Below are 17,888 nucleotides of genomic sequence, written 5' to 3'. Positions count from 1 at the left end.
AAAGCCCTTGGGCTGAGTATCTCTTCATCTTACTGGGCTGGAACTGCTCTAATCCTGTTCATGATGGAGCTGGTGACAATGCTGATCTCTTGGAGGAGCGGTTCAGGACCAAACTAAATTTGCCTCAAGTGTCATCAAGTCTGACTCTTCACACAACAGTGATAACTAAACCCCAGTTGTAATTAGACACAACAGCTTAGTGGGTTGAGGGTTAAATGAAAAGTCCAGGCAAGATACAAATGCAGATTTTATGGTGTTGCACAACCGAAGTCGACATGGTGAATTCCACCATGGGTTCCCTGTGGTCCAGGGCCGCTCAAGCAGCTCGGCTCCTTCCCCGCTGAGGCGTTTCTGTTTGTGTACAATCTTCCCATCCGCTCTCCTGGATCTCCATAGGTGTTTGGGGACATCGTGGCCCAGTTTCTACCTGCAGTGCGAGTCTTGGGCACCAAAATGCATGTGTCCTAGAGAAACACTAGTATTTCATGGATTAAAAAGCAGAGAAGTCAGTGCTGACCTGCAGGTGGCATGCTCAGGATGCTGAATGCAGCTGGGAGATGTCCTACTTTTTCTTTTTTTTCCCTTGTCCTGTTTCCCTCCTCCCAGCCACATTGCAGTGAGCGGCTCCGCTGGGCACCTGCCAACATTCAGGCAGCAGTTACATAAGAACAGCTTTTTTTCCTGGAATTTCGGCCCGCTGCTGATGTGTGACCTTCAGCGGTAATTGCCAATAAACGTGGTGGAGATGTTTACAGTCACCGCGGGCTGTGCCGGGGCTGCCGGCCCCCGGGGCTGCCGTGCCGGTGGGGCTGCCAGCGCTTCCCGTGACCAGCGGGCCCATTCTGATGGGTTTGGATTTTATTTGTTGGGGTGAAGAGGGGGTGCTCTGCTGCTTACCCCCCACAGGGCTGCTGGGGCTCTGCGCAGGGGCCAGCAAACACCAAAATGACCCAATCCAGCCAAACCCTATAAGAACCCAGAGTTTCCCATGTAGTTATTTAGTCCTTTTTAGGATTTGAAGTGAAAAAACTGAATTAAATAAAAGACTAGGTTTTTTGTTGTTGGGGTTTTTCCATCTTTATTCAGCAATGACACTTATTTATGCAGCTGATAAAATGGTATCCAGCAAAATACACCTGCAGACCCACTCCATGTAGTTTTGGGTTGTCAGTTTTGTTTTGTTTTTTTCACCTCTTCACTTTGGTCTTGAGGTTTCAAGTAGGTGAAAAGGGAACTGAAAACCCTGGTTCAGGGGGTTGACTGAAGTAACTTCAGTGCTCTTTATCAATGATAAACTAGAACTGTGGCAGCTGAGCAAGGTGCAAAATATGTGCTATTTTATGCATCTTCTGATTGGAATTGGAAAATTTATTAACCTCTTAAGCACTGGAGAGATGCACTTATATTTTCCTTGTAGAGAGAGCTTATTCCACAGTCATTTCTGTTGTGTGTTTTGCACTGAGTGCTTCACTTGTTATGTCTCAAGCAGAGGAAATGCAGGCTCTCATAAATTTTTGTGGGCTGCCTTATATTTTTTTCCCTTCAGAAATCCCAATATTTGGACTGGTTTTATTGCATGAACTAGAATTGGTGAGCTTTTTGGAAAAGGAGAGTGGAACATTTCTTATAGTTATTTGTAACAAAAAAAAAAGTTTAAAATCTTTACAATATCTTATTAGTTAATTAAAACTGCTCCTTGTAAAATGTGTAGTGAAGATAGTTCTCACTATATTCAGATCTTGTAAAACACCTGCAAGATTGAGGATTTAAAGAGAAGCAAGTGATTGCACTCCCATTTAAGGTCAGTGACATATTGGAGACCGAGGTCTCTAACTCCAGGAAAGCCCCAGCCCAAGGAAAACATGCTTTCTCAGCTGAAACCTCTGGAAAATGAGAGCAGGCGCTCCCGTAGGCAGAGCTCAGTGACCTTTCATGCAGGCACTGGCGGCCCTGACGCCAGATTTCCCACCTCATCGTCTGGCAGCACATAAAGTCTCTGCAAATTCCCTGAGATAAAGGGGCAGGGGTGGAAGTTTAGCCACATCCCTGACCTGGGTGTGCACCGAGGGGGTGTCCACATGTGGTTGCTGCTCCATCACGTGCTGGTGGGAGGCAGGGGCTGCCCCTGCCCCCCAAAAATCAAAAATCCTTTGTGTCTTTTGCGAGGGCTGGGTGAGCTGCACAGCTTGGAGGAGCCTGTGCCAGGACAAGGTTCTGCTCTGCATCTCCTGCTGCCTCTTAATGTATGGAGGTGTGAGATCCTCCATCCCTAAAAATACCCTGCTCGGGAACTTTGGTGCAGGTCTGTTACAACGGCAAACTGTAACGTGGGAAGTTTGTCAAAGCAGTTCTGTGCTCTTAGTTCCCAGTTATTCCTCTCTGCCCTGAAACTTATCCATAGCAAGTCAAATGTGTTTTTTGACAAACACCTACATATCATCTGCAGAGGCTACAAACTTCCTATCCAAATTTTTTCTCAGTTCTGCAAGGTAACACTATTTGCCTTACAAAGGAGACTTGACAAGCAGGTAACCTCTGTGGAGTTTTCTGGTGTTATTGAAGGGTTATGAAGAGCAGCACCCCAATTTGTGCGCCTGTTGTCATGGATCAGTCTGGGTGGTGCTTCTGCTGTGTGTCTTTCAAGTAAGAGCTATACTGAGTGTATTTCACAGAGAAAAGAGGAGAAATTTAGTGAAGGGAAGAAAAAGTAGAAAGGGCCTTCCAGGAATGTGTCTAAACAGCCAGTCCCCCTGGAATTCAGCGGCTCTGGAGGTGGTAGTGCAGGAGCCGAGGCAGAGGGCAGGGGTTTCAGAATAACATATGTCTGAGATCTTCACTGTATTTCTTTGCATCTGGATATACAACCAAGCTACCAAAAGCTTAATGTGATCTTTGGCTAACTGACTCTGGAGTTGTGTTTTTCCCCTTTTTATTTTCTTCTCTATGCCAAATCTCTCCCCCCACCACCCCGATAATTAGCTACCATATGCATGGAGTTGGGTTGGTTCCTGAATTCACAGATTTCAGGACCAGAAGGGACCACTCAGTAATTTAACCTGACTTCCTGCACAGCACAGGGCATCTCATTTCTCACCATTGCTTCTCTAATGAGCCAAATCAATTTAGTTTGACTAAGCTTCTTCAAAATGCTCAGTGTAGATCCTGAAGACCTTGCAGGACAGGCGTCTGTTTACTATTGCCTTGCACCACCTTTGTATCCAATCTAGATAATGATCGGGAAACAACCCAAAGGAGATGTGGTAGTTTGGAAAATGCCATCAGTCTGTGGACTCGGGCACCTCTCAGTCCTTTGAACTTGGAGATGGCTTGAAGTGGTGGTTTGTGCTTTTAAGTGGGCTGGTCTGTCCATTATTGTGTCAAAATTCCAAAGTTTGGTGAGGCAAAGAGAAGAGGATCAGGTTTTTGAAAGTGTTCATACATGTGTGCTCACGCAAACGTGGGTTTTTCTGATAAGGTTATTTCCCACCTGTTTGTAACATTACAATAGGAGATGTTTTCCGTCCTGTTTTGCTCAAGCTGCTATCTGGAGCAGACTCAGTCTGTGAACTGGAATCTCCACCTGCCTTTTAAGTGCATTTTGAGCATTTTCAGCACTCAGTGTTCTGAATGTTTGCTACATAGGTAAGCTTAAAAAAAATTTAAAAAAAAAAAAAAAAAAGAGGCAATCCTGAGGCTTTAAACCTGAATGAAAATCTTCCTGCATTTCCTCAAACCATTTCCACTTTCTCTGCAGTGCTAGTTGTTTGAATTTTCTGTGAAAGACAGAATTTGGTAACTTTCATCTTGATTGCTATTTTGAAAGCAAATGAAAATAAAACTTTCACACTTTCCTCAAAACCATAAAGGAAAAGGACTGAAACCTCTTCCATATCTCATGAGATATAATGAGTTCACTCTTGAGCTGTCACTTGCTTTGGTGGTTTTTGAGGTGGATACTTCCACCGTTGAGTCAGATAAAGACCATGCTGGGAAACATGTAGTCTGTGTTGGGGAAATGGCTGCTAGAGACATTACGGTCACCAACAGGTCAAAGAAATTGTAATTCTCCTATTACGGCTAATGATGAGTGGTTTATTTGCCAGCCTTGCGGGAATAGAAATTTCAAAGGAAGAAGAGGTTTTGCACAGCAAGTTGAAAGGAATTTTTGCTGCTGCTGCTAGAAAAAAGTAAAGATGTTGTGTTCTTCTCTGCCCCTGCCACCCACTGCATTCCAGTTTGAAAGCTGGCCACTGTGTCCATGGCGCTCACCTGGCTGCTGGTAGTGAAGAGTCTCAGTATTGCACAAACTTGCCCCTGCCCCGCAAACCATCACTTTTCTTCTGGGTGGAGAGCTGAGGTACACAGAGACACAAGAAATCCAGCGAAATTAGTACTTTGCTGTGCTCTCCCACCCTATTCAATCCTTCTTGTACAGTGTAGGCTGATAGTTTGCTGTTGCAGCACACAGGATAGTGCAAAATGTGGCACAGTAGCTATAACTCAGTAATTCTTTGCTATTTAACCAATTTTGACTCAAAGAATGACAATTTAAGTATTTGGAGTTTATATTCTTACTGAAAGATTTCTGAAGGCCGTGCTTATTTGGAATGATCCATCCAAGCATTGCCAAGGGTGCTTTTGCTTGCGGATGAGTTTGTGGGGCTGGTTCTAACATGCTGATCTATTTATATGTGCTGTCTGTGCTACAGCGGGAAGGCACAGGAATTTGCTAGCTAGAATATATACTTTGTCCTTCTCCAATTAAGTTGGAAAGATCAAACTAATTTCATGCTGATTCTTCGTCTGTGCTGGTTTTTAGCCCCAAAATGTACACATATGTTTGATTAAGATGGGGCCATGGTATAAGCCCAGGAATAAGGAAGCTTTCATTTGGAATCCCAAGTCCAGTCTGTTATCTTGCGGCAGTCATGTCCACTTGACCCGCCAGCCTCAGTCTCTTCTTGCCTGGGAGGAAGGTACCTGGTTTCCCTTGCGGGGTAATATGCACCATCTCCATGCTGCTGTTGAGTGCTGCTGTGACTACATAAGGATTGAGGAATTTTTCGCTTTACTCTGAAGCAAGTTGTGCAGACAGTGTCTGCGATCAGAACAATGTGCCCGGACTCCCTAATGAGTCGATGCGGTGTTTCCAGTGTCCAGCCTCCAGCAACGAGGCTGTGCAGGAACTGTGTGTTCCTCTGCATAAATGAAGTTCTTCCTGTTAACTTCTGGTCCTCTGCCTTAAATACTCCCTGCCTCAATTTGGCCAAGAGAGAAATGGTTTGCATGCTTGTGAAGTTTCCAAGAGTAGTGACAATGCAAGGAAACGGTGTACCAAAGGCCGTGTGAATTAGCCAGGAGGAAAGTCCGTTAGGAGAAGAACGGAGAACGGTTCTTCCTTGCCAAGGAGCCCCTGCCCACAGACCAGCACAGGGGAAGCTCTTGCTCCTCTGGCTCCTTCTTGGGAAGCGGAGTCTCTCCATATTTAGACTTGTGGATCTCATTGCCTTCCTCTCCTTTTGCGTTGCCTTTCCTAGGCTGCAGCAGATACCAGGTTAAAATACCATGGTTGCTCGCCAGCTTTGCTTGATTTGTCTGTCTAGTTCGTGTGCCCTCTAGGCAGACAGGGACAATGAGTGGCTGACTTAATTTGGTATTACTGTATCGTCCCTGTCTTATTTCTTAGTGTCTGTTTCTGAGAAGTTAAATCAATTTACCTGCAATTAAGTAGGCAGCTTCGTTTGAATGTTTAGGTCTCTGTTGTATGTCTAAACTCTACTAGATAAAAGTTGCTCGTCTTCATCTGTTCCAATGTGATGATCAGCATTTTAAATTTGAAAAGCTGTCACCATTAAGCCTCTTATTTCATTGCTCGTGTTTGGTGCTGTATCACGTATCTTTTATCTCGCGAAAACTATGTTTATAGATGACAACCAAATGAACGCATTTTTTAAACTAACAGCATAAGGCTGCTGCCTCTGTGTGACATATCACCCTGCTTCCTCCTCCTCCTCCCCGCTGGGCATGGGGGAGCCGCCTTCACCCCCTGCGAGCTGCAGATCCCAGGTGCGGGGTCCAAGCAGGTTGCCCAAAAGCGCATCCCTGCACCGCAGGCCTGGGGGCACCTGCAGCTCGAGCTTTTTGCTTGTGCCTCTGTGTTCATGCAAAGTAGTTTGGGATGTTCAAAGGATACCTGCTAAATTTCCAAAATGTAGCCCTTTTAGGAGCAAGGTGGGTGGGCGGGAGGGCGTAAACAGTAATTATGACTATAATTCATTTGCGATGATTCAGCTAAGTCGAGTGCTTTGCTAGCTACCTTCCCCTACGTGTTGACCACTAGATTTCTGTTGGGATGAAAGATTCTTAAAGAATGACTAATTTTTCTGCATTTTACTTTCAACTAGCTGCCGCAACCGCCAGAAACGGAAAGCTCTGTAGAGGTGTGTCGCCCACCTATATTTGTACAACAGGCAAATATTGGTGTTTTGAAGTAGTCCTGGTGGAGTGTCTTGTTGGTTTTAAAAAAAACCCTTGTGAAATGTGTGTTCCTGCGTGGTGTTAGACCGTGAAAAATACGTAGACTTGTTGAAGTGGTTTAATCCAATACAGCATCAGCATGACAATAGTCCAAAATTATATCAAAGCATGTAAACCAGTCCCAAATCTACATTCCTGGACAAAGTAAGGAACTCAAGGGCCAAGTGTTTTAACCTGTCCAAGGTAGTGCCGATCTTGCAGCCATTTCCCTTAGCTTTTGAGGGAGGCAGTGTTTGAAAAGTCTCCTCTCAGATCCTCCTATCTTAGCAAAATGAGACATCATTTGTCTGGCTCCTAATACAGAATTTTATTTTCCCGTGGTCTCACATGTTATAAAAACTTTGATAAGGAAATGGAGGTGTCAAAAGAAGTTGGTGGAAGCTTCATAGTCCTAGAGCAACTGGGTGTCCTGGTTAAAAAGCCACAGTGAAACAGCTAATGGTCACTTCACACCTTCAAGGTTACTAACTCTGTAGTTAATTGGATATGTAGGCACATGTCCTTTATGAGCTACCCCAGTATCACTTTGCATAAGACAGATTATTTACTGAAATGAGGACATAAGAATTTAAGATATCTCAAATTCTTTTGAAATTAATGGGACATCCAGAGATGCCATTGGCAGACTGTACAACTGGGTGCTGTACCACCACAAATCTAACTGAAACATGGAAGCCTAAATCTAGAGCAGTGACGATTCTCTGAGCTGTATGAATATAAAGGTGATAAATATGTTGTGAAACCATGGAAAAACTGTAGTTTGTGGTTGTTTAGACCTTTGTATTTGTAATTTTTGTGGAATAGTGTTTAAATGTAAACTGAAACTCTGAGTGGTCATAGAATGCATTTGAGATCTTTGGGAGATGGACCTATCTTAAACCAGGAGCCCTCTATAAAGTGGTCATTCCTACACATTTTCAGAATGCTGTAAAGCAGGAAAAGTGCAACATACTTCAAGTTTGCGAAGTGGAAGTTCCATTCCTGAAAATTAATATCTGAAATAAAAGAGAGATTTGATTTGAAAACTTTTGAGTGCCAAGGGATGTTTTTCAGTGAAACCCCATGTGGCATTGGGATGGAAATCCCATAGGTGTTGTCGGAGTCTCCGCAGTCTCAAAAGAGCTTCCCTGACCACGGTCAGACGTGTTGAAGCACCTACACGTCCCCCACAAGTGTGCGCATAGCGGGACGGGGTGTTTGTGTGTCTGTGTATCTGTGTGCATGGGCATGCATGGTTCAGGTTGTTCAAAACTTCTCTGTGTTACTGGGAACTGTAAAATGAGGCAGACTTGGTGTTTTCTTTAAATCCGTGCGAATGCGTTGGCACACGTGCATGCCATGGGGGTCTGCTGGAGGGCGGCAGGGCAGACGGGTTAAGTACTGCCAGAGCTAATTGCAGGCAGATGTTCTGTTTAGATAGCTTGTCAGTCGATCTTCCTCACCTCCTCCCTTGCTTTCAGCTGTGACTTCCCTTAATATTTTCCATGAGTACAAAGATGTTAGTGTCTCTTTAGTGTTTTTCTGCTTTAAAATGAAATTTCTGCATGTGCAGCAGGAGCTTGATCAAAGTCTACCACAGAGGCAACTGGAAGATCATAGAAGGGTATGTATAGCAGTCAAGCACCTTCAGAACTAATCCTCTACCTTTTCCTTTTAAACAGTGAAGCGTTAAGTCATGTAAGAAACTTCTGTGGTTAACTGCTTACTGTCAGTCTCTTGGAAAACCTAAAAAGATCAGCCACGCTTACAAAATGAGGTGCTGGAGCAGCTTCTTTTGGATTAAATGGAAGGAGCAAGTGCTTGGCTGCTCTGAATTAAGCCTCAGATCTTGGTCTAGTCTGTTCACACTTTCAAAGAACTCCCCTTTGATGATAGCACAATTATGAAGTGAGATTAATCAGTGGTGGTGGAGTTTGCCTGCTTTGGCCACACCTCCCCCTTTCTAAACAGCCAAGCTGCAAAATCAGTGTCATTAATCCATTGCTTGATTTCTTCTGCTCTTGTAGCTGGGACCAGAATAGCAGCGATGTGTAACTGCTTCACTCTTAAATATTATTATTAAAGATTCTCTGTTTTAAAGGTTATAACAGGTTTTTGATTAACACCAAAACTGAGTTGTGTGTTGCATCTGCTTTACTGATACATGTTCAATAGTGTTTGTATACTACTTCCTGTTAGTTTACCTTGACGGTGAATGCAGATGTAACTGAATGCTGTTGGGTGTTCTTTTTTTTTTTTTTTTCTAGGTAGCATATTTGATTTTTCTTATTGCAGCCAAACATCTGATATTTGTTTGCATACTGTACGCATCAAAGTGGTGTACAACGGTAACATGATGGTTAAAGAACTGTTCTGGAGCCAAGCATCGCAGCTGAATTAATTATAACATTTCTTAAATATCACTTATTTTTTTTCTCTCCTCTACTTTGATCACATACTCATATACTTTTTAGCTAACACAGTGGGTTTGAATAATTTTGTAGGAAACAAAGCTTTTCTTCCCAGTTAGAATCTGAAATGCTGGTGAATGCAGTTTGCCAGACCTGCAAAACCGTTGATCAGCACACTTTCAGACTAGAAATAACAAATGCTTGATATATGTTCCCACTTGTATTTTCTGGTTATTTGTCCTGTTCTGGATACACTACTCCTATAGACAGCAGAGGTGCTGCAGGTCTGGCCTTGGAGCAGCAGGTCCCCATGAGGTCTCTCCACTCACCCCAGCCATTTTGACCATGGGAATTCCAGGAGCTTTAGTTACCCTTCTGAATTCAGGAGGAGGTGGAGTTTACTTAACAGCAGTTCTTGTGTTTGGCTGTGTGTTATCTTTGTAGTAAGTAGTAAAAATTACTGGTTTTAAATGCCAGTTGATATGACAACTGCCAGTTAGTTTAACAGAAGAGGAAAAAGGTAATGTGAGAACTCAAAACTTGATTTTTGGCATAGAGCTTATATGGGTATCAAGTTGCCTTTCTCATCAGCACACATGTAGAAGGAAGATGTAGTTAAGGGTATTTTTTTTTGTCTGGCTTGGCCTTGTTCTGTCATGTAGCCTTCCTTACCTGGCAGACTGAGAGATGGTTAAAGCACTACATCATGTACTAAACACTCATGTTGCTGTCAGTCAAAGCAGCTCCTCTGGGATGAGAATTTGCTTGAGTGTTTGAATTTAGTCTCTTGTCTCTTCTACATGTTCACTATTTGGCCAAAGCGGTGATAGGAAGCGTATGCCCCTTGGAAAAGTGCTCATCATTTTCTATAGTTGCTTCAAAAGTAACTTGCCTTTCTTCACTTTTTGGGGGGGCTTTTGGAAGCAGCTGTTTGGAAGACTCTCTTCATGTTCATTTTGCATCTTGTCTCCTTGCTGCTTCCCCTGTCTCCATCTGATTCCATAAAATGCAGCTCTTGTGCTGCAGCTTTCACACTAATAATCTATAGGAACAATTTTTAATCTGCTAAACTGTAGTGACAGGAGCAGGCGGTGGAAGCCCAGACATTAACACCAGCCTTGCGGGGAGGGCAGCGATCCCTGACCAGCTGCAGGCAGGTGATGAACTTCTCTGGAAGTGATGTCTGAAATTTGGGAAAGGACTGTTCACTTCCAGATGGGTTTTTTTTCTTGCCACTGCATTGATGTGTAAGGATTTCTCTAATCTACCTTCTGTGAGTGCCAGCTCCGTATCAGAAGCAGTGTAGCTGCGGCAGTGCTGAAGTTTTCTATGAGCCAATTAATGCACATTTACGTTGCCTGTTCACTTATTTGTGTTTTAAAGGCCTCTTGTGAAAGTTTAAAATGTAAGGCTTCACTTACATGACAGCTAATGTTAAGCCTCATAGTTAATGACATTTTAAATCTATAGTCAGGCAACCGATTTGAAATAAAACTGAAAATCAGTGTCAAGCACTTTTTTTGTGAATGGAGATCAAGAGCCTTTGTTCATCCTAACAGATTTTTAATGTGAAATTATTCTTGGCTAGATAGATTATTTTTGAATCCCCAGAAAACCTCCGTCCTCCCCTCTCAGATGCTGTCTCGGGGTGGTACTGCTGCAACCACAGCACACGGCCATTAGCAGAGCAGTAGCTCGCAGCTACAATAATCACCAGTTTTCCTTTTTGCACAAAGGCCTTACAAAAAATCTGTTAATCTAACTGCAGTATTTGTGTGTCTGCCATTGCTGGCAGTACCACCGGCTTTTGTACAGCTCTGAATTACTGGGAATTTCTGTAAAGACTTGAGTGAGAGCAGCGCAGAGTCTGCAGGTTCACATTGGAGCTGGATGGTGTTTTGATCTCCGCTGGCCTCTGCGGGGAGGGGCTGGGATGCCGGGGTTATCTGAGGACCGGTGCTCATGTGCTGGGATGCTGACAGCCAGCGTGACCGGGCAGCTGCCGGCAGGGACACGGGGAACAAAGAGCTGGGATGCAGCGGGGATCGCTTGGGCTTCTGCTCAGTGGCTGACAGCGTTAGATCGTGTTTGCTGCTGATGGAGGAGTGAAAAGAGCATGTCCATGTAACATCAGGGAAATGGCAAAATAGGATAGATTTGAGAGTCTCACTCACAAAACTATTTCTTAATACTAGTGCATCTCTAATCCTTCTCTTCATTTTGTGTTGGTGCTGTACAGATGCCACTTTTTTACATTTAAAATTGAGACAGATCTTAATTTTTAAAAAATAGCCTTTGAGAATAAAATCTGTCTAGAAAGCTTTAGTACAAAAATCTAAACTGTAGCTGTTTCTGGTGCTGGGAACACTTAATTTTATTTGAGCCCCATGAGACCCCCTGGTGTCCCAGCCTGCCCAAGCACATTGGGAGATGCTCAGAGAACTTTACCAAATCTCCAGGGTTTCAGTTCATCCCCCACACCCCTGCAAGCGGGCTTATGATAACAGCAGTCCCATTGCAGCTAAATATTCTTAGTTTATTTATTCGTTAAGGTCACATCATGGTTTCATTATTCTCTTTGAATCAAGGGTGAGGCACTCAGGCAAGTTTTGGTCAACCGCTATTATGGCAACGTGAGACCAGCGGGACGGCGCGAGAGCCTCACCACCTTCGGCAACGGCCCCTTGTCTGCCGGAGGCGCCAGCAAAGCCGGGGCAGGAGGTAGGATGTGCTCCTGCTCACCCCTGGGTCTTCCCACCTCTTGGACCTCTCCCCCACTGTTCTGTTCTGTGAAATCCTAAAAATGGAGAAACTATCTACATGGATGGGGAAGAAAGTCCTGAGTGCATGTCACTTCTGGCTTTGGAAACTCCAACATATTTCAACTCTCCTTGAGGGGTTTAGCTTTGGGCTGAGCGGAGCATCGCTCTCCCGACTCTAAACGTGTCAGCTACTTTTTCCTCATACAGATGAGAGCATTGTTCTTTTTCTCCTGACTGTATTTGAGAAAGTACTTTAAAATTAAGCAGGCAGAACTTTTTGTACTTTCCAGAGACTGTGTTGTGTTGGCTTAAATTTTGTGATTTTGCTTTAGTGAACGTACTTAGAAAACCTGACCAATTTAATATTTGCAACAATATTTGGGAAATGCGCTCATAAGGATATCAGATTGTTAACCATATCTGAAACAAAAATATTTCATTGTATTACAGACAGATTGTGGGGTGGGATGAGCAAAAATTCATTTTGAAGTCACTTATAAAGTGCAGTAAATTTAATCTGAGATGGTTACTAAAATAGTGATGTCAAGCATGTTTTGTCAAAACACAGTTCACTGGGTCTTGCCTCTTCAAAATAAAGACAGTGGGTAATTCTGTTGAAATCAGGCCTGATCAGAAACAAAACAAACAAAACGGAAAACACTAAAAACAAACAAAAAACCCCTCACTATTTCCCCCATTTTCTAAACTCTATATATATTTAATTTGTCCTTGTGTTATGCTGCCTACTGCCATACTCTTCGACTTTCTAGAGCATTGGTTTTGCCATCCTCTGGAATGTGTCTCGCCTTTTCTCCATCCCCTTGCTGGTCTTGCAGTGCCTTTACCTCTCTTCATATCCCTGAATCCACGCTGTTTCCCAAATCCTCTTCCAATTCACCAGCCTCTTTCCACCTTCTGCTGCTGAAGGCAGTGGTGGTGATAACCCTTGCCTGTTCCCAGCCCAGGCACATCACTGTTAATAAATGTGTGCACATCATTCAGGATAGGTTAGTAATTTAAACCAGAAGAGAGGTGCCATCACCGTAGGGTGATGGGGTTTGAATCTCAGCCTGTTTCTTATGATCACCTTTATAGGAGGAAGCTCTGGATCGAGTTCAATGAGCCGAGGTGAGATGAGTTTGGCAGATGTCCAATGTCATCTGGATAAAGAAGGTGCATCCAACCTGGTTATAGATCTCATCATGAATGCCACCAGTGACAGAGTCTTCCATGAGAGCATCCTGCTAGCCATTGCCCTTCTGGAAGGTGGGAACACTACGATACAGGTAGGGAAATGGAAAACATTAAGCTTATAACTAAAACATGTTGGGAAGGGAAATGTTTTTATGAAATCCAGGAAACCTGAGGAGGTTAAGGAGATGAGAGAGGAAATGACTGAATGGTCTTTGACCTGTAATTAAGAAAAATATTGGTGTCTACTCTGCAAAAGTTAACTTATTAAATGCTTGCATGGGCACTTGGTAATTGAGGTATTTCCCAGGGCAATATAGAGAATGTATAACAAAACAGTGTTGTAACATAATTTAATGTGACTACTTTTATGGTTAAGTTTAAGCAGCTGCAACAAGTTGAGAGATTTTTACAGCTAGCTGTTAGATTTCAGAGTGGAATTTAAAATAACAGTGTATGGTAAACTCCAGACTACCACCATTCTCCTGTAATCTGGCTGTCCTTCACTTTTGTGTTTCAAGGATTTAGTTTCTCTAAATGAAAATTGCACCTGGGATGGATTTTAATGGTATTCTTCCAAATAGAAAGTAAAACCTTATTATGGCAAAACATGCCTACAAGGATTATTGAACATGTAGTATCTTATTCTTTTGACTTTGCATGTGTTCTGTTTGCAAACAGTCTGTTTCAGTCTTGGACAATGGGCTTTATACGTAGGTGTTCCAGAGAGTGTCATCCCTTTCCTACCCCACTGCAATGTGTTCCACATGTCTGAACAAAACAATCACTGATTTGTTGAAGAAGGTCAATTTTGCAGATTGTTTCTTTCACTCAGAGAAGTGATACATCCAAATTTTTGATAGACATACAGATTTAGGCTTATGATTGGATGCCATTTGTGCTGCATCCTAATTAGCAACATTGATTTTGGTACTTAAAGATAAAACAGGCTAGCATTTGCAGAAGAGCCTGAGCAAAGAGAACTAAAAAAATATTTTCTATGTGGCCCACTGTTGTGAGTATGGTACAGCCACTTCCCAGTCCTTCCGTTTTCTGCCCTGAAAACCAAACTACTGAAGGACACGTTCTGTCTCTGGTATTGCTGCAGCAGCAAAGAGCCACTACAGTGGTGATGTTATCTGTACTAGACCTCCATGGCAACTTCTGGGAGAAATGCTAAACCAGACTGAGGATAGAGCCCTGCGTTGTGCTTAATCTAATCTCACAGTGGGCTCTTGCCAAAATGACCCATCCTGTTCTGATGAGCTCTGCTTGTCCCCTCTTTTGTACGGCTTGTGCAGCTGTGGGGTGAGTTGAATTTGAAGTTGTTGATCCAATGGAAAACCAGCCTGCCAGTGAAAACATTTTAAATCCCATAGAACTGTCTGGCTCAAACCTGACCAGAGATATGATGAAGAGCAGCTGTACCCTCTGGGCAGCTGTACAGGGTGAGATGTAAGTGTAATGTGGGGCTGAATCCTGACTAGTTATAATGGATCACTGTGGTTAAAATGTGCACTAGATCTCTACAGCAGCACCTGTTTTCATGCAGACTTGTATTGAGAGGAGAAGGAACCTTCTGGGGCTCCTTCACTCTGGCTCTGTAATCAGTACACTCTTTTTTCCCTCTGTCGTATGCTCTGGAGTGAAGCTTCTTTGCAAAAGACAGAGTAGGAATCAGGCATTTAAAATTCCATGTCACCTTAAACTGCAATGACAGGATTAACATTCCTTGGGGAGAGTCACTCCTTTAAATTTCCTGCTCTGCTCCAATGTAAAGGAAGCTGAGCTTTCATCTTTGTAGCTCTCAGGGAGCCTCAGGTAACCTCACACTGTCATGCTGGAAGGAAAAACAAATTCTGCACCAGCCTGATGGAGAGAGATCCTTTGCTTGTGCTGGAACCCAGAACTAATGAACTGAGCAGAGTCACTTCCCGCTGTGTGCGAATCAGTGCTGGAAGCAGATTCCTTAGTTCATCTGGTCAAAACAAACAGGGCAACCTGTGATCCATATCCAAAGGTACTTCTTTTGCCAAAAAGGGAGATTCTTTAGTTTGCGTTTGTTGTCTGGGAGCTGGGAGTCTGTAAAATAATTATGTGGTTAGGAATGAGCTGTTGGCATCGGCTGCTTATAGCAGACAGCATAACGCTTCCACATCCCTGCCTTATGGTCCTGCTGGTTTCTGTCGCACTCTTACCTTTATAGATGTTACTTCTGCAAACCAGAGTGACTGTTTGCCATCTTCTCCCACTCAGGAATAAGTGCTTAGCAGTTGTCCTTACCTTTAGAAAATGGTAACTTGGTAGTTCCTTGGTGCATGTACTTGTGCTAATGCAGCAGCCAAGGGCTGGGCGGGAGGGGGGCTCTGCTGTACATTGCTTTTAAGTACAGAATGTTTTAGGAACCAAATGACTTGTGATGCCGACAGCTACTGCTGTAAGCTCCAAGGTCTTGGACACACCCAGGAGCTCTTACTCACGCATGCAAAGTACTCGAGACTTTATTGAAAATATCCTGTGGAGCGGTTGTAATGTAGGTATTCTGTGCTGCAGCAATCCGGTGGCCTGACAGGAAAAGGCAAAAAAGGCTTATCAGTGCACAGAGATGTTCCCTGACTTACCGTATCTCCTGGTGCTGGGCAGGGAGTCCCCCTGTGCTTTGTTTACTTGCACTGGCAGAGTCAGGGCCTGTGGGGGCCACCACAATGTCAGTCAAGAATTGCACATATTCAGCACTCTGATCTTTCAGTGGTATTTGAGTCATGAAAGCCAAATAAGTAAAACTTCAATGGAGGAAAAAATGCCAACCACAAAGCTTAACTTCTGGGAGAACAGCTGGCTGAATGCTGGTGAGTCAAAGCGAAGGTGGAGGTTTTCTCTATAGTAAAGTCACAATTTCAGGTCTGCATCTCCCAGAGTAACTGCTGAAACTGGCATTCTGGGATGGTAAATTCAAGGTTTTCTCTCTTCGCATAGAAAGAATAGTGTATCTGCTCCCCTAGAAAACGCGGAAGGCTCTGAGCGCAGCACAGCTGCCAGGGAGTGCAGCCTTTACGGGAGCTGCATGGCATACTCGCCAGCCTGCACAGCTTCAGACCCTTTATAAAGGGTTTATAAAGCAACTCTCTGCTACAGCATGCTGAGGATTTATTGAGTGCAGCAGTGTGATGGTCTCCTACAAAGTTTTCGTTTTTACCAGATACACTGCAAAATTTGTCTGCTTATGGAAACTATATGCGCTTACGAAAATGAACCCAATACTTTCCATGGTCTGTTATCCTAATCTTTCTCTAATCTATGTTCTTTTGATATATTTTGCAGTTAGGTAGGGCTGCGCAACCTCTGCAGCATGCAGAGTCAATTTTTTGAAGTTCTATGGCAAGTTGCAGTAACTGCCAGTGGAAGAGTCATCTTTAGTCTCTGGACTAGTAACTGTGTTCACTTTGCATCAGATATGTTTGTTATTGTGAAAGCTGACCTAGCTGAATCGGCCGGCTTTGAGGTCTAACACAGTTCATCTTCATGTCACGTTGTTGTTGTTGTTATTATTAGCAGCTCTTGATTTATAGTATTCTGAGCAAGTTCCTTCTGCGCGCAGTCTGAATAATTTTTACTGAGCTTAAATTGTTTATATCTACAGGTCTTTGAGAATATGAAGCTGGTGGGATAGGGACATGTTATGGAAAAAGGCCTTTTGGCAGCAAAGCCAGAAATGTGTCACCCCTGCGTGGCGTTTTCTTAGCTCCAGGTTTTCACACGGGAAATGAATTCAGCTCGAAGTTAAGCAAAAGGTTTGTACTGACACACAGGAACTTGCACATGATGACTGTAATATGGTTAATAATGGGAGTTCCCGGGTAACTCCCATGAGCTTCAGTGGGAGAGCAGATCCCCATGATGCTGGGAAGGGATAACTGGAATAGGTGTTACCTCTTCATTAGGTACGTGCGGGGCCAATATTAAGGCTAGGCAAAGCAGGTGGTTGCCAACTCTAGCAGAAGAGCAAATCTAGAAATGTTCCTTATTCCAACTGGCAGGAGTTATTTTTATTGTATTGTTAAGAAAATTAATGTGGGGGAGAAGCAGGAAAAGACACTCCTGGTTTACCTCAGGAAAGGGGCTGAGCTGGTGGTGTACAGCAGACTTAATTCCAGGCTGATGTGTGTGTTGCTGTTGTGGTGAACGTGGATGTGATAAACTAACTGTTCTGGGAGAAAGACAGATGTCCTTGCCCACATAAAGCTCTCTGGATGGAAACTTTTCTAGGTTATTTTTAGTTTTTGGAATTCACTTAGAAGCACTGTCAGGTTTTTTCGTAACGGAGATGCTGATGGAAGTGTCGTAGCTGTGTCTGTCGTTCCCGCTCAGCAGGAGCCCTGGGTTTTTTGGTGGCGAGCCTGCCCTCCTTTGAGGAGACAGAAGTGGAGGTGGAACCCGCAGGGTCAAAACCGAACAACAAATTAACTTGACAAATGCTGCAGCTCGCTGAACTGAAAATTACATAAACCCCTTTATTAATTTATATAACCCTCAGCATCCACCTTGAGAGAGCTGGTGTCAGCGGTTCTGCACAGAGCAGCCCTGGGGGAATGCCCAATAGCCCCACGCTCTCCTCCGAAATGGTGAGGGTGCCTTGCGTCCAAGGAGCTGCCCCTGGAACCCGTTCCCCTGGAGCTTGCATGGCAGGTGCTGTGTCTCGTCAGCACGCTGCACGCAGAGCTGCATCTCCTTTGGAGGAGACAAAAGCTCAGTCCGTTCCCTGCATGCACTGCAGTGTTGCAAGTGTTCCTCCGTTAAAGCAACCCCAGCAAGTGAGGGACAGTGGAGGAAACTTCTGAGGGCTTCTCCTGCAATGCTTGTCTCTCATCTGCCAAATAAAAATTCTGTGCACTGTTACTCTGCCTCACCTCTGTAGAGTTTGGGGCTTATTTAGTCCACAGAAGTTAATGGCAAGTAAAGTCCCTTATATAACTGCCTCCCCACGGAGACTTCAGTCCACTTCTTTAAT

At 43.8% G+C, this 17,888-nt stretch overlaps 1 protein-coding gene across 3 annotated transcripts in view; it reads left to right on the top strand.

Annotated features, from left to right (window-relative positions):
• Window positions 1-17,888, top strand: part of ITPR1 (inositol 1,4,5-trisphosphate receptor type 1) — a 175,089-nt gene that overhangs the window by 99,302 nt on the left and 57,899 nt on the right. For all 3 annotated transcript variants that reach the window (XM_082060206.1, XM_082060205.1, XM_082060207.1), the window contains 2 exons: window positions 11,516-11,648; window positions 12,785-12,975. In XM_082060206.1, the coding sequence (XP_081916332.1) occupies window positions 11,516-11,648; window positions 12,785-12,975 (324 nt within the window). The remainder of the gene's footprint in view (window positions 1-11,515; window positions 11,649-12,784; window positions 12,976-17,888) is intronic.

This window comes from Streptopelia decaocto (genome assembly GCF_964273445.1).
Source record: "Streptopelia decaocto genome assembly, chromosome: 8".
Classification (NCBI taxonomy): Eukaryota; Metazoa; Chordata; class Aves; order Columbiformes; family Columbidae; genus Streptopelia; species Streptopelia decaocto.
Note: the sequence above shows the minus strand (reverse complement) of the source record. Positions and strands in the feature narration are given on the sequence as shown.